This window comes from Bacillus rossius, chromosome 11 (assembly GCF_032445375.1).
Source record: "Bacillus rossius redtenbacheri isolate Brsri chromosome 11, Brsri_v3, whole genome shotgun sequence".
In the NCBI taxonomy this organism is placed as follows: Eukaryota; Metazoa; Arthropoda; class Insecta; order Phasmatodea; family Bacillidae; genus Bacillus; species Bacillus rossius.
In genome coordinates, this window is record NC_086338.1 from 59,209,811 (window position 1) to 59,222,416 (window position 12,606).

The following is a 12,606-nucleotide window of genomic DNA, read 5'->3' on the forward strand; positions in this document are numbered from 1 at the left end:
TTATCATTATTGAAGTGAAACTACTTTGAGCGCGATGAGAGCAAAATTTCAAGGCTGAATTTTAATACAAAGTTTTCGTGAAACATTGTTGTTAAATGTTTTTTTTTCCTAACCTAACTAATAACTAAGTGTATTTGGGAGGGGTCTGGGTAGGGAAGACTAAGTGCATCTCAGGCCGAACCCTCGATTAATTTTTTTTTCCTAACCTATATTAAAACTAAGTGTATTTGGGAGGGGTCTGGGTTAGGGAGGGAGACTAAGTGCGTCTCAGGCCGAAGCCTATACGCTCTAATCATGCAGGGGTTAGCCATGCGGGAGAGGGAGCATGCATCGTGTGCTAGGAGGGGGATTGGCCAGCCATAGCAGCGATTGGCGCCATGACTAACTCCCCTCACTGACTATTCTAGACTATAACCTAGATAAGTTGGGCCCAGGTAAAACCTGCATAGACACAGGGAAAACCCTGGGCACTTGCATGCGGGATGCAAAAATTCATGCATTATTGGCAAGCAGGTTGAATAACCAAAGAAGTTTCACTTCTATCTCGTGTACTGAGTTACACGCGCTCTTTTTTTATTTGTTGTGCAGTTTTTTGAGAAATATGTGGTTGAGTATAAAATCCTGTCGAACCCCTTCCATTGGTACATTGCCAACAACACCTCCTTGTCATGCCATCAGTCCATAATTTCTAGTGCAATAATCAAGAGAATAACAATCGCGAATATAAAAAAAGGGGGGGGGGGGGGTTGTCTGTAAAGTCGGTTTACGGACGATAATTTTACGTGATAACTTCATAAGAAAACATTGATGAATAATTGCATACTTTTTTAATTTTCAAATATTATTTACATTTATTGCAAATTTAATTTAAATAGTTTGTTTAAATATAATCACGAACAATTAGTTTAAAAGCCCGCCTTAACACGTGTGATGCTATAGAAGATTTTCCTCGCACGGTGGTTGGCCGGTTCTTGCACGCTCGGCTCAGGCGGAACGTGACAATTTTTCGTGCGTGCAGCCGGCGTTCATCGATTTGTAAGACGTTATCACGTCAATAGAAAGGTTATCACTGGTTATTGAGGCTCTGACACAAAGTAATTGACAGGAGAGGTGTTGCAGCGATAACCGCCGCTGCTGTAACTCCGCAGGGAGCTGCTGAGTAACGGCAGCCTGCACTTCCCGCCCTTCGCGGCGGACGAGTTCACCCCGGAGATCCACGTGGCCACGTACCGCTGCAGGGCTGCCAACCCCGGCGGCGTCGTGGTCAGCCGCGACTGCCGCGTGCGAGCCGGTGAGTGACGTCACTGGCTCCATCGCACCGTCGGCCGGGCGCTGATGCCTTCATCTCACACACGAGAGAGACATACCCGAAGTTCCCCGAAGTTCATGCTCGCATTGTATAAACCGGTGTGGCATTAAATATTGCTGTCGATTAGGATAGGTTAGCTACATTATACATACTTTAAAACATTGTGGATGGTTGTTTATATTAGGTAAGTATAGCTACATTAAAAATACTGTAAAATAATTTTATGGTTTCTTAGCAAATAACTTTTTAATATGTACCTAGCTATCCAGGACTAGAAAACCGTTTACATGATTTCACAGTATCTTTAATGTAGCTATCATATCCAAATCAACCGTCCACGATGTTTTAAAGTATTTATAATGTAGCTAACCTAACCTATTACAATGAACAAAAAAAACCGAAGATGCACGATCGGGAGTTTGGCTCTCTCGTCTGTGAAAAGAAGGCTTCCCAAGGCCGGGCGCCGATGCCTGGTTCACCCTGGTTCCTCGACAGGTGCGTGAGAAACATCTGGGAATAATTTAACCGCACTAGGAACGAGTATTTCTGGGGGTAATCGGAGAAGGACACTTTATGTTTCTTCGTCAATATTAGCCCTGAACCCCCAAACCTAAAACTAATACGGAAGCTCAGTACAAAGGTCGGATGCGTTTCACCAAATATCGGAGCAGATCTCCGTAAATTCAATGTAGATGTTCATTAAGATTTCCGTATGTTTGCTACATTTGTAGACTTTTCTGACCGTGAAGGTACTCAAGTAATAACATTTAAATTAGGGAACTACTTGTTTGTACAATTGATATATGATTTACTGTTTAAGGTTAAAATTTTCACGATATATATTTTGAATAAGAAAACTTCAACTACAAAAAAAAATATTTTTGGTCTGAAATGTTATGTTAAAATTTTTTTTTCAAGAATATTAAATCTTAATTTCGCTTTGGGGAAAACGGGAAAGCCCCGAACCACTTAACGCCACAACAGTCGAAATTCATAGAAACACAAGGCTAGAAAAGAGTGATGGACTGAATTTTGGTGTTAAGTGGTCTGCCTAGACATGTGAGTATCGGTGTTAGTGAGGCGGGATGATAAGCGTGACACTCGCTGGCATTTATAGCGCGGTATCGCCTCTAAGCGCAAGGTTCTGAACTGACGCGCAGTCTTCTCGTCATGCATAGGACAACTATGAAGTTTGAGCTTTGACCATAAAATTATATTGCAGAGAAATGAAGATAAATGTATAATGCAAGTCCCTTAAGTGCTTTCTAGAATATGTACCGGTGGTTTTAAGCCTAAAAAAATACTTTCAAAACACGCCTTTTAGGCATTTTCACTCTTAAAAAAATTTAAAAAAAATTAATCCGGAAACTAAACTACTTATCGGCCCTCGGCGAATTATTAAATGATTTTCATAAAAAAGACCCCACTCGGATATCTTGAGTAGTTTTAAATTGCCTTGTTTTTCCTGAAGCTCTGCGCACCGTATGTATGTCCAGATAGGTGGAGCCCTTAATTACCGTACGATATGGACTGAATATTTTTGCCGGATCCAATAACTCGAAAAGTTAACTGTCTTTTATAATGAAGACAGCACAGTTCCTTAAATAACTTGTGAACTTTTATTTACTAATAATGTTATGATGTTTCTTGTCTCTTAGTTACGAAAACTCGTCTTTGCGTCACGTTTACTCCTTATCTTCTCAACCACCCCTCCCGCCTCGTTTTTTAAATTTATTTCCTAACGGGCACTTCTTTCATTCCCAAATATTTGCCCATCATTATTTTCTTTTACTTCGTTGCACCGTGTCTCCTTTTTTATTAATGTTCTGTCGTGTCTCATTAAACAAAACAACTAAACGTCTCAGAAGAGTAACAGTTCCGTATCAATTATTATAACCTGAAAAATTTTGCACGTATCGAGTATTACCAGTCAATAAGTTTCATTACAAGACAACAACTTAAAAGAGCCATTACATTGTATTATTTCATGGTAATTAGCCAGTGGAATAAAAGGTAATCCTTTATAACTAGCGATTCTACAGATTTAATAATTTACTTTTTTTACGCTAACAAAAATTGATTTATCTCGAGGGAACACTTTTTTTTTCTGCTACCCTTCACAGATAGACATTGCATTCCACTAACAGTCACTTCATCTCGTATTAGTTCCAGCATAAATCTGTAGCATGCCCAAATTTTTTAGAAAAAAAATATTTATAATTACTGTACTTTTGTATGGCTTGGTAAAGAAAGTGCTTATAGGTGAAAAGTAAAACTGACATTTTATGTCAGGTGAACGTGGAGGCCAGCGAATAAGAGCTCTGTTGTCTAGAATCGCCTATACCATCTGCGGATGTTTTGCCACATGGTGGATTACAATTAAACTTTAAAAAATACGTCAGTTTAACTGAAATTACATATTCAATCTTAGAAAATTACAGAACACAAAACGTTTTACGCTCAAGAGTCGCCATTTCACGTCGGTGGCGCTGCAAGCGAGAAAACAACGAACCAGCACTTGCACATGCGCTTATATAAAACTGTTGTTCTATATAAAACCATTACTATTTATTATTCATTATTATTATATATTACTGTACCCATAAATAAATCTAACATATCCCAAACACCACCAAAACCTTTTAAGTGCTCATATCTTCTAAAGTATTCGTTTTAGGGAAGTACTGAATGCTTTATAAAACCGAACTATGTTCCTGGTTAACAGGATAGCACCATTGATTGTAAAAAAAAATACTTAATAAGTGAATAATATTCACTTTTGCTCTCTAGTGATTCATTGTTTCGTTTATATTCTGCGTACACATTAAAGAAGGTGTTATTTTAAAATCTTAAATTTGTCTTTAATTTTTTAAGTATTTATTTTAAGGAAAAACTGTAAAACATTTCCCCCTTTGAAACTTAAATATAAGTCTGTTTAACAAGATGGTATTAATATTTCTTAAAATAAAATTGAATGGTGCGTCCTTTTTCCTACTTCCTGTTACACACTTCCGTCCCTCGACTTCCGTCGCATCCACGAAATTACTCCCACTGAGAGCTAAGATATTACACATTAAAAAAAAAATTATCTTATGTTTAGAAATAAAATCGTAGTCTTGTGACAATATTTTCAGAGACTGTGAAATATTTTAGTAAGATGTGCACCTCATGTGCCTTTGGTTGCGTGTCTATTCAACAATCCACTTTAAGGGGGAGAGATAGGAGCCGAAATACGCCATATTGGTTTCACGGCTTTTATTTTATAACACGTTTTCATCGTTTCATGTTGAAAATTTGTTTTCGTTTAAGTAAATATCACACATTGTAGGACATCTAATGACCATAACATATTGTCTGTATACAGTTTTGTCACAGTGGTCATTCCCTAAAATGAATTCAGTGCCAAACGGCGATTATTCGCGAGGAAAACATTGCAGCCATTTACAGTAAACTTCAGGAATTTTACTACATTATTTAATATACTTATAAGAAGCCAAATTTATAAAACTAAAATATAGAAATTTGATATCTATTAAAACTATTGAATCATCTTACTGTTCCTGTCTCTCTCACCCTTAGTTTTATCAAAAGGGCTTAGTTTTAGAAGAAGTCTGCAAGCCTCGGGGCTGTCCCAGCAATCCGTGCCGTGTGCTTTATGAAAACACCGGAGAAAGAGAGAGAAGAAAAGGAGGGTTGAGTGAGAGGGAGACAGAAAGAGAGAGAGAGAGAGAGAGAGAGATATGCTCCTCCCAGCCGAAGAACTGGTCTCGCTTCCTCTGGCTTGAAGGCGGAAATTTTCAATCTCGCTCGCAGTTTTGGTGCTCGGGAAATAACTCTCATTTTCCCCCGCGCTTTGCAGTTTCCTGGTGCGCCCGCCCGTCACAACGTGAAAACAGTTACATATTGGTGCGATTTAAGAAAAAAAATATTTTGGGAACTAGCTTTCAAGATAGTTTTGTAGGATTCAAAGAACGCATGTTTTATTTTATTGTCAAACAAATATTAAGGGAATATTCAGAATTTTTCACGACATTGGGTGAGTAAGAATTACACCAATAAAATACGGCAGCAATTTTATAACAAAAAAAATATTTGTGGCTGCAGAAAGAAAACAAAGTATTAAAAGTGGAAAACTAAGCCCTTATATATAATCACTGGACACATCTACAGTTACCGATAAACTGGTCACTGTTGTAACATTATTTATTTATATAATTGGAGATAACGCCACACCAGAAAAAAATGTACCTATTGAAAATATTAAGTAGTAGGGAATAGCCGAGTAAAACGCAAAGTCCTGCTGTTTCATGTGATATTGATGTTTTTTATTTATTATACCGGGAAACTAGACTGTTTAATACGTAATTAGTAAATTTAATTAACCCTGTATGCTTAGGAGAGCATGCTTTTAGTTCTAAATTAGATTTAGAGAAATAAAACAAAAAATATTTCAATCAAATATATTATTTATTTTTTCACTTTATACACATGCAGGTAAAATTCATTATTTTATGAAGGTCGCACTTCTTAGTTCACTAAGTCTAGTCCATGTTTCTTTGGTGAAGTCACTTCCAATATGATTTTAATTATTCACATATAGAAAGCAGTCCTTACCCCCACTGACTGCACTGCGTGTTGCAGACGTGTCGCAGCCCTACCAGGTGCAGGTCCAGAGCGCGCTCACGCTGACCGGCAACGTGGCGATGCTGAGGTGCGACGTGCCCAGCTTCGTGCACGCTCTGGTCGCCGTCACGGGCTGGCAGAGCGAGGAGCCCCCCCACCCGCGCGCCACGCTCCACCCAGGAGGCAGGTAACTGCCAAGCCCCTCCCACCACATCTCCATGAAGCCACGCATATTCCACGTAGGCGCGCCACCATCACCCGCTTCCAGGAGGAGTCATGCTCCACCCAGGAGGCAGGTAACTGCCAAGCCCCTCCCACCACATCTCCATGAAGCCACGCATATTCCACGTAGGCGCGCCACCATCACCCGCTTCCAGGAGGAGTCATGCTCCACCCAGGAGGCAGGTAACTGCCAAGCCCCTCCCACCACATCTCCATGAAGCCACGCATATTCCACGTAGGCGCGCCACCATCACCCGCTTCCAGGAGGAGTCATGCTCCACCCAGGAGGCAGGTAACTGCCAAGCCCCTCCCACCACATCTCCATGAAGCCACGCACATTCCACGTAGGTGCGCCACCATCACCCGCTTCCAGGAGGAGTCATGCTCCACCCAGGAGGCAGGTAACTGCCAAGCCCCTCCCACCACATCTCCATGAAGCCACGCATATTCCACGTAGGCGCGCCACCATCACCCGCTTCCAGGAGGAGTCATGCTCCACCCAGGAGGCAGGAAACTGCCAAGCCCCTCCCACCACATCCCCATGAAGCCACGCATATTCCACGTAGGCGCGCCACCATCACCCGCTTCCAGGAGGAGTCATGCTCCACCCAGGAGGCAGGTAACTGCCAAGCCCCTCCCACCACATCTCCATGAAGCCACGCATATTCCACGTAGGCGCGCCACCATCACCCGCTTCCAGGAGGAGTCATGCTCCACCCAGGAGGCAGGTAACTGCCAAGCCCCTCCCACCACATCTCCATGAAGCCACGCATATTCCACGTAGGCGCGCCACCATCACCCGCTTCCAGGAGGAGTCATGCTCCACCCAGGAGGCAGGTAACTGCCAAGCCCCTCCCACCACATCTCCACGAAGCCACGCATTTTCCACGTAGGCGCGCCACCATCACCCGCTTCCAGGAGGAGTCATGCTCCACCCAGGAGGCAGGTAACTGCCAAGCCCCTCCCACCACATCTCCATGAAGCCACGCATATTCCACGTAGGCGCGCCACCATCACCCGCTTCCAGGAGGAGTCATGCTCCACCCAGGAGGCAGGTAACTGCCAAGCCCCTCCCACCACATCCCCATGAAGCCACGCATATTCCACGTAGGCGCGCCACAATCACCCGCTTCCAGGAGGAGTCATGATTCACCCAGGAGGAAGGCTACCAGCAATCCCCCTCATTCCTCCAGGCTGAATATGTTTGACCACACTCCCGCCCCTTCCTGCAGCCTTTTCGTATTCGTCGTATCTTACACGAAGAGTGAAACCGATCCTTAGAATTCTGTCTCACACAGCAGATTGGATATTTGCTTGCTAAAATCCCTTTTTTGTAAAAAGCTGTTTTCCAATCACTAAATACATTAATCTTCGGAAATACAGAAAACAAAACTGAAGAGATTGACAATAAGACACAATTAGACAAACCAAATAATTTTATCAATAATCATTTTACGAAAATAAATTAATGCATAGTCTAGCTATAACTGGTGAAAACATTTGTCACAAATTGACTCTGATCTTTGCATGGATGACACCATATAATGTAGAGGTGTGCGGTTTTTTTTAAGTGGATAGTGAATAATGAAACTGTGTGTAACTTCCATTCTTAGCTTAGTTCATAAGGAAATCTATTCTATTAGACATCGAAATATGTTTGATTTTTATCTGGCGCTGGTGCAGAACTTATCGCACAATGTTTATCTCATAAACCAAAAGTTACGTTCGAAGAATTTAAGTGGTTCAAGCTGTAGATGTATCAGTATTTGTTTAAAAAAAACTGTAAATTATTTAATTTAAATTTAAATCTGCATTATCATTAACACTTAATTAATTGGACAACATGTAGCCTATATCTTCAAGAATTATATTCTCATATATTTAAATTAAATTAAAGTTTAATTAAATGTTTACACACATATACCTGTGATACTGCATATTCGATGGACTTTTTCGTGGAAAGTATCCATTTTATGTCTCTATTAGGTTCAACTTTCTGCTCCTTTAATGCGCGATGCTATTTCTTTGCTTCGTAAACTGCTACCAAACTTGTTTACGTCCCTGCACGTTATGGACTCATTTTATCTTCATTTTCGTTTTACGTTTTACTGCATAGCACGTATCGCGCAGGTTACAGTCTCGGTTTACGTGGCTGCTATAAAGTATTAAGTACGATCTAGCTACCCACTGGCTTAGCCTCTGCCACTTTTCGTTCACGCCCTCATCCAGAAATGTTCCTTTTTACTCCCGTATTCTGAGGTCGTGGGTACATAACCGATATTTTAACTGCTAAAATCAGGTCGGCAGTAAACCATATCTTAGTTTCTGAACGTTAATCACTTACCTCAATATACAACATTTCTACGTGATAAGATGACAATCTGTTGACCCAAGTAAAAGCTTTTATAGTGTCTCAGACTTAGAACTTATGTCAGTTAATGCGGGGAGAAAAATAATTTAAAAATCTTCAGCTAAGAAAGTTTTCCAAAGAAAAACAATAACACAGACACAAAATCTAAAATGGTCAGGAATGGAAAACTTTTTTTTGTTGTTTTTAACAGAGTTCTCTTGATTTCATTTCCAGTCCTTGAAATTGGATTCCGCCAGTTACGACCGCCCTGTTGACGAGACATTGACATCAATTTTTTAATTCTTTAACTATGACAATAAGCAACAATGCATAGTGCTAGTACCAATAGACTGTGCGTCTAAACACTCGTGAACTAAACAATCTTCCCTGTTCCGTTTCAAACACATTATTTGGTCAATAGCAAAATGTGTATAGTAAGTAGAAGAGTCAATGAGGTTCTTGAACATCTAAGGTAAGAGGTTAGTTAGTGTGTGTAATATTTACAATGATAATAATTGAAGTCAAAATGAAAACGAACACACCACCTCTGCATAGCAAAATATTAGTGTCGTTCAGGAAGTATGTTTATTTCGTGCTGTTGTATTTATAAAAAATTTTGTATAGAAATACTCACTTCGTAAGATAGCCATGTTTAGGTTCGTCCTAGCGAGTTAGTTTCAAGCTATAAACAAATTTCTATGAAGAGCCAGGAATGCATGTGTTTTTTTTCTTTCGGGAGGGACTATCGTACAAAGAATGACTTTTAAATTTTCTTATACGTTTCCTGTATTTTCTACTCCCAGTAGGAGCAGGACATTTTCATGACATGCTTTTAGGAAGTAATATGTTATGAAACAAAAATATGCCTAGTCTATAGTTTAAAAATGTTAAAATAAATGGCACTAATAGGGGGTTATCATCCCTACGCCCCTCTCTTGGAGTGTCGCATAGTATCAGAGTTTATGCAGGTAGGTAACTACGGTTTGTGGGTAACTAATTTGCTGGCCTGAGTGACTTCAAGTTCGAAATAGACGGCACCTCCAGTGTGTTGTGAAGACCTTTGGTTCTGGGGGGGAGGGGGGGAAGAAGCAAGAGAGTATTCAGAGGAGGTGAAAGATGCATCTGCTTTAGGAATCTGAATATATATATATATATATATATATATATATATATAAACTACGATCATTTAAATTATTTAATAGCATGTTGGTTGTTTGTATTTCAACACAGTGAAAGAAACTGTTGTTAATTTTTTTTTAATAAACGATTATCTTCCTTTAGTTAAATGAGCATACCCTGTTACAGAATTTGGGGTGGACGATATTGAAAAAGTGGGAGGGTTTTGTGTGGTAGGTGTGGAATACCTTCCAGTTAAATGAGGAGTCATAAATGTGGAAAAGTATTTACCCCTTTGACTACCTATTTTAATGAATTTATGACATTTTAAGAAAAGTTGTTTTATATCTCTAGTTGTTTTTTAGCTAACGGGTTTATTTGGACAGGGAAGGGGCATCACTTAGTTGTTCCTTGGCGCCTGGAAAGAGGACGTGTCCCAGCGTGATCTCAGTTCGAGTTTGAGACGACTTCCCGGAGGCGACAGCAGGACTGTGTTGGCGCCCCGCAGGTTCGTGATGACGGCCTCGGGGTCCCTGCACGTGGCGGAGGCCTCGCCGAGCGACGGCCGCGCGCGCTACTACTGCTGGACCAGACACGTGCTGACGGGGCAGCAGCGCCTCAGCGCGCCGGGCCAGCTCGAGGTCACAGGTCGGTGTCTGCGTTGTCTTCCCGTCACATCTATCTTTTAATGCAATATGCTGTCAATCATTTAAATAATATTTAAGAATTTTTAAAAATATAAAAAAAGCAATTTAATATAATATCAATTCATGCATTCCTCTCAGTTATACAGCACATATTTAAAGATAAATAATTCCAAAAAAAAATTATACAAATAATATGTATTAATTTTGTTAATACTATCAAGAAAATAATTGCTTATCAGTCACTCTAATGATAATTTAATAGCATTAGAAGCATTTATAGCATTGGCCCTTTACCTTGATCCATGACGTTGGATGCCATCTCGGGTGACCTAACTCCAACTGCCATCTTGGATTTAGCCAATACCGGCATAGACCTACTATAGCATTGAAAGAATTAATAGCATTGACCCTTTACCTTGACCCATGATGTTGGATGCCATCTTGGATGACCTTAGCGCCAACTGCCATCTTGGATTTAGCCTATGTCTCAAAGTTCCTTGGCGATCACGCGCGGGAGCTTGCTTGCTCTCGCGACCTTTATGCGTGTTCACTGGCCTTGGTTTCAGCTGCGGCGAAATCGCTGACTGGCCTGAAGTTTTGAATGACATTTGAATATCCTTGATCCTGGTTAACGCACTTGTTTTGAGAATCTGAACATTATCCTTCAATGCCATTTTCTTGCATCCGACACCTTGATAGGATTATTTATATTATACATTTACATTCTTGCTCAGTAATGAGATCCCCTTTTTTATAATCCGACGAAGTGTCATTACATTCTGCTTGAAACTCTTTTCTTCCTAAAAATTATTTTTTTTTCTCTTCCTGTTACTTTCATTCTCCTTCCCATCCTTTCATTCCTGTCAATTTTTTTCTCATAATAGCTTAAATCTCGTTGTCGCAAGATTGCTTTTCGTCGCCAGAAGGGTGAAAGAAAAATCTTTAATGAAGATCCTTTCTGATTAAGTTTGTTGGAATTTTTCCTGTCATTTTATAAAATTCACAAGTAATCGCTAAACAATGGCATGAGTGTAAAAGTTAAAGCTGCATTAAATCTTAATCTGATGTGATGATTAAACAATAATATCTACATAACACTTTGATTTACCTTCGTAAAAACTGGCAGGACACAAAGCCTTTTTATATGGCCTGCGAAAGATGTTAGAAAAAAATATCTTTAAAAGTTATGAAAATTATTTCATATCTCATTCAAAATTTTTTTTGAATACGTTATTTATTTCTGTTTGTCTTTAGTTTATTATTTTCTTTTTGCTATTTATTAGATATAATTTTAATTTTGAAAATGAACTTTTTGAGTGGTTCTCTTCGGAATTCAATTGTACTGATTTTGACATATTTTGTTAATTTTTTAGTTCGCTCTTTCATTTTATTCTTTGAAAAATTTTAAACATTTATAATGAAACAATATACTTTATTTCATAATGGTTTTCTGTTTTATGCACAGAACTGTATGAAAACTGGCCCACAGTTAAAGTGCTGCCTACCATGCCTAGGTTCTGCAGTGTGCCCCTCGAGGCCTTCCAGGCTGGACACCCCTGGGCTGGTCCACGCCGAATGTTGCCATGCACCGAGAGCTGAGATGTTCACACTTCAACTACGCTCTTCACATTTCAATTATACACTTGATCTAACAATAAAACAAAACATTCAATGATTCACCAGAACCATAATATTAAACACAAGGCCATTCAGAGGGAGGGTTTGGGGGGTGAAATTTCGAGATATTTTTAATGCTTGGGTTTACCTTGGTTGGACGAAAATGACAAGTACATACCAATGAGGTTTCATGCTAGAGGTTCATAATGCCTGTAATAAGCATGGCAATGAGAAATATGCAAAGAGTCTTGCAGTTGTAGGACTGTTTTATTCGTTATTCGTACTTTCTTTCTCCTCTCCACAGGTCGAGCGCCTGCTCTCCTGATAATTACACTTTTAGTTAAGCTCTGATGGTTCGTCGCGTCGACCCACCCTGTGGGCTGCAACTTGGCGCAGGTGTCACGTCGGGGTTGCTGAGGAACCACCGCCGCTAGCCAAGACACCCTGGAGCACACATTCGCCGAGGAACCCTGGCAATGGCGGTTGATGTGAGTCTGTAATGTTTCCAGAGCCTGAAGGTAACCTTGCTCCCCGGATAGAGCACTCGAGCACCATCGTCAAAGTGAGAGCTGGCAACACTGCAGACTTGGTCTGCGTGGGGAAGGGGAACCCTCCACCAGTTTACAGGTGAGAACCGAAAAGATTTCACGACAATTTCGAGCACCATAATTTACTGAGAACAACTCAGACATCTTGTTAGATTTTACAGTAATAATAAATCA

The 12,606-nt window shown here is 40.2% G+C and overlaps 1 protein-coding gene across 1 annotated transcript in view; it reads left to right on the top strand.

Annotated features, from left to right (window-relative positions):
• The window catches only part of LOC134536491 (cell adhesion molecule Dscam2-like), a 160,424-nt gene that overhangs the window by 76,820 nt on the left and 70,998 nt on the right, over window positions 1–12,606 (top strand). The window contains exons 6-9 of the mRNA XM_063376213.1: window positions 1,153–1,291; window positions 5,951–6,119; window positions 10,129–10,268; window positions 12,394–12,511. Coding sequence (XP_063232283.1) covers window positions 1,153–1,291; window positions 5,951–6,119; window positions 10,129–10,268; window positions 12,394–12,511 — 566 coding nt within the window. The remainder of the gene's footprint in view (window positions 1–1,152; window positions 1,292–5,950; window positions 6,120–10,128; window positions 10,269–12,393; window positions 12,512–12,606) is intronic.